Genomic DNA, 3,594 nt, shown 5'->3' with positions numbered 1-3,594 from the left:
GATTAGTAGACAGTAGCAGTTGTTAGAGAAAGGGTAATTCTCCAGTGCTCTATAATCAAAGATAATTAATACTTCACACCCAAAATATTAATAGGGTCTGATATAAACAGGCACTCCAGAGAGGAATACACAGGGAATAGTTTTCTGATCACATTTGCTTTCTTGATTCTTCTTTTTCAAGAAATTACACTATAAACTCAGCCCTTAAATATGGGCCATTGCCTATGACTAATACCCCCTCTTCTGTCTCCAGTTAATATACCTATTTAGAAAGGTCTGAGCCGAGGTAGGGAAAATTATTGAAACAATGCATTTCTTACCCCTTATTCTGCATCAGGAAGGTGAGGGAACTTTTGAGACTCCCTCAGAAGACTTCTCATCTAGTTCACCCAAGCAAGGACTTCTCATTTACCACCCTAGCTGGTACAGTTAGAAAGAAGTGAGGATTTAGTCAGGTTTGCTACTGGTTTGGACCCAATTAGTGTAGAATTTCTAGTTCATGGTAGTTTTTATAAAAAGCTCTCGAGCAGGAAAGAAAAGGAGAGGAAAATTCCTAGCTAACAGTGAGAGAGGTGATTTTTATTGTACTCAGGGCTGCGTAGCTGAGCCGCTGGGCAGGAGGGATGGGGATGGAGGGTCGCTTGGTTAGGAGTCTTATGGAAAAGGTGGAGCTCTCATCAGCGCTGGGTGGAGATGAGAGGGGAGAGGCGGCAGCGGTGTCTAACAGCACTGCTGCCCTTATTGCAGTATCAGAACAGAAAGGTAACCTGAGAATAGGCATCCATTATCTCTTTCTACAAAGGGATTAGTGTGGGTTGCAAGAAGCCAGTGGCTTTTGCGTTACCACAGAAATACAAATGAATGTCAGGACCAGGGATGTAAAGCAGGTGAAACAGGCTCGTCTCTGCCTCATTTCTTTCCTTTTCTCTCTGGTTTGCTATTTTAAGATCTAGATCTGTGTTACTCGGCTTTTGTTCAGCCAAGATCAGAAATCATGCCCTTTGGGAGTGTGATTTGTCTTCTCTTGGGAATGAGTCAGTGAGCTTATGACTGTCTCCAATGTGTGTCAGCAAAGAGGTTGAGAAACATGTCAGAAATAAAGGTCTCTACCAGGGAGGACTGCGTCCTCTGGCAGGGTTATCATTTCCATGCCTGAGAAAAGCATCGGGAAATCTCCAAGTGATGTCCCCTTTATTACAGTATCAAACTTGTTTGTGTTGAGTCATTGATTAGAGATGGCATGACCAGATAAACTTGTGAAACAGTGTGGAAGGGAATTATACCTACTATATGCTGGGCATTGTGCTAGAAGCTTTATTTCGAATTCAACAAGTTCTTTTAAAGTACCTACTGTGTACCAGGTATTGCAATATGTGCTTTGATAAAAGGATGAAAAGACAGACCTCACCCTAGCCCTCAGTAGGAAGGACAGACTTTTAAAACAACTTCAAAATGTATTTTATTTTGATATTTAAATAAATGATTATAATACAGCTTGACAAGAGCCCATGGAAGAGGAGTAATATAGTAGGGATACTGATACTGATCCAGGGATGTGCATGTACAGGCAGCGGGTGGGGGTTGGGGGGGTGAGGACAAACCCCCCTGCTGGAAGAGAGGGTAGCTGAGTGAGGGCAAGTGTCTGGGAGCTGGTAGAAGTGTTAGGAAGGAGCATGGAGAGCGGAGGGACTAGCATAAGCACAGCCGAGCTCAGAGGTGAGAACTGTTATCTAAGCAGAGACCTAACGAGAGAGCTTGTTGAGTCAAGTCTGGAGAACTGGCTATAAGGTGGAGGCTCATGAACTGGCCTTGAAGACTAACGCGGTGTCTGAGAAGCAGAATCAGTGAGCAGCACACTCCTGCTCTGTCCTTTCTGTCGGCCCTGCCTGGCTTCAGCACCTGAAGAAAGATGAGGATTAGCAGGGAGTCAGGCCAGGTGGCAGGAGGAACATTCTGTCTCGTGTATTTCGGACTCTGTAGAATGTTACCTAGAAAACAAGAAATCCTGGCAAAGTGTAATTGTTTCCCAGGTCTACGGGGCACAGATAGTCACATGTTCCCAGCATTTCTGTTTTCCACACAGACTTCTGCATGTCACATTTTCTCCCCGATTCTTACTTTTGTACTTTTTATTCCACCCTAGTTAGGTTTCTTAGACCTGAGGTTACCCCCAGTTACATCAAGACTATCTTGTAATTTCATTACCTCCCCCTGTGTTGAGTTTGAACTTGAAAGGTATCGACTCCTGATCCACTTGGTTTCTTGCACCTGCCTTTTCATCGCACTCGATTTATTCATATGAATGAATGAATACATTGCTCTTATGGTCTTGTGTTTTTTTTCTTTGTAGAACACAAGCAGGCATTCCCAAACATTCTGAAGAAAGGTTACCTGGAGATTAGGAAGGACCACGACAGCTACTGGCAAAGCTGCTACGCAGAACTCTCGCCTTACCACTTGTGCTTCTACAGCCGCGACAGCAGCGGGAATCAGAGCCTCTCTGCCACGTACCCGCTCTCCCACTTCCAGAGCGTGTCTGTCCTGGGCAACCTCGAGGCCAGGCTGGTGGACACTGTTCTGTATGACAACTCGCAGCTGCAGCTAAAGGCAGAGTCCCCGTGGGAGGCTTTGGACTGGGGGCAGAAGCTCTGGGAGGTCGTGCACGCCGCCGTGCCGGGCAGCGTGGGGCGGCAGGATGAGCTGGCAAACTCACCAGGGCCTGGTTATCATTTTGACTGCACACAGGGTCATTGTTTACAGAAGCCCAGCGAGCTGCTCGCGCGGTCCCCTGTGGCGGGCGGCCCCAGACAGTACCAGGACGTCCTCAAGTCCGGGACGCTCTACCGGCTCACCGTGCAGAACAACTGGAAGGCGTTCACGTTTGTGCTGAGCAGGGCCTACCTCATGGCTTTCCAGCCCGGCAAGCTGGACGAGGACCCCCTGCTAAGCTACAATGTGGACGTGTGTCTGGCTGTCCAGATAGACAACCTGGACGACTGTGACTCTTGCTTTCAAGTCATTTTCCCCCAAGATGTCCTCCGCCTCCGGGCAGAGACGCGGCAGAGGGCTCAGGAGTGGATGGAGGCTCTGAAAACAGCTGCCAATGCGGCGAGGAGTTCAGAGCAAAACCTGCAAGTCACCCTGAGGAACAAGGCCCAGGATCCGATGGGGGGGCACGAACTCAGGAAGAGCAAGCGGCAGTCCGTGACCACCAGCTTCCTCAGCATCCTGACGACCCTGTCTTTGGAACGAGGACTCACTGCTCAGAGCTTCAAATGTGCAGGTAGGAAGCAGCCTTTTAGCCTAAAGCTCATTACCTAGTGCTGAAGCTCACAATTACAATTCGGTTTAAAAATCCCCTCCGCAGGCCGGTCACAGCTCCTTCAGTTTAACAAGCTGTGTTAGAACGTCTGTTTGTCCTCACGCCATGCTGGTGAAGTAAGTGTAGCAGCAGAGGTGATAGACACCATTGACTCCAAATGGCTTGCCAAACCATTGCCTCACTAGACTAGGCCTCCTGCGTCTGCCGGGTTCTCTTTCCTCTGCCTCCTTCATCAGGTCACTGTGAATGTGGAGCAGACTGTCTCCTACGAG

The 3,594-nt window shown here is 48.2% G+C and overlaps 1 protein-coding gene across 6 annotated transcripts in view; it reads left to right on the top strand.

Annotated features, from left to right (window-relative positions):
* Positions 1–3,594, top strand: part of PLEKHM3 (pleckstrin homology domain containing M3) — a 164,968-nt gene that overhangs the window by 34,228 nt on the left and 127,146 nt on the right. For all 6 annotated transcript variants that reach the window (XM_023760706.1, XM_006082453.3, XM_023760703.1 and 3 more), the window contains one exon: positions 2,351–3,283. In XM_023760706.1, the coding sequence (XP_023616474.1) occupies positions 2,351–3,283 (933 nt within the window). The remainder of the gene's footprint in view (positions 1–2,350; positions 3,284–3,594) is intronic.

The sequence above is a fragment of the Myotis lucifugus genome, unplaced genomic scaffold, assembly GCF_000147115.1.
Source record: "Myotis lucifugus unplaced genomic scaffold, Myoluc2.0 scaffold_3, whole genome shotgun sequence".
Classification (NCBI taxonomy): domain Eukaryota; kingdom Metazoa; phylum Chordata; class Mammalia; order Chiroptera; family Vespertilionidae; genus Myotis; species Myotis lucifugus.
This window is presented reverse-complemented; position numbering and strand designations above follow the sequence as displayed.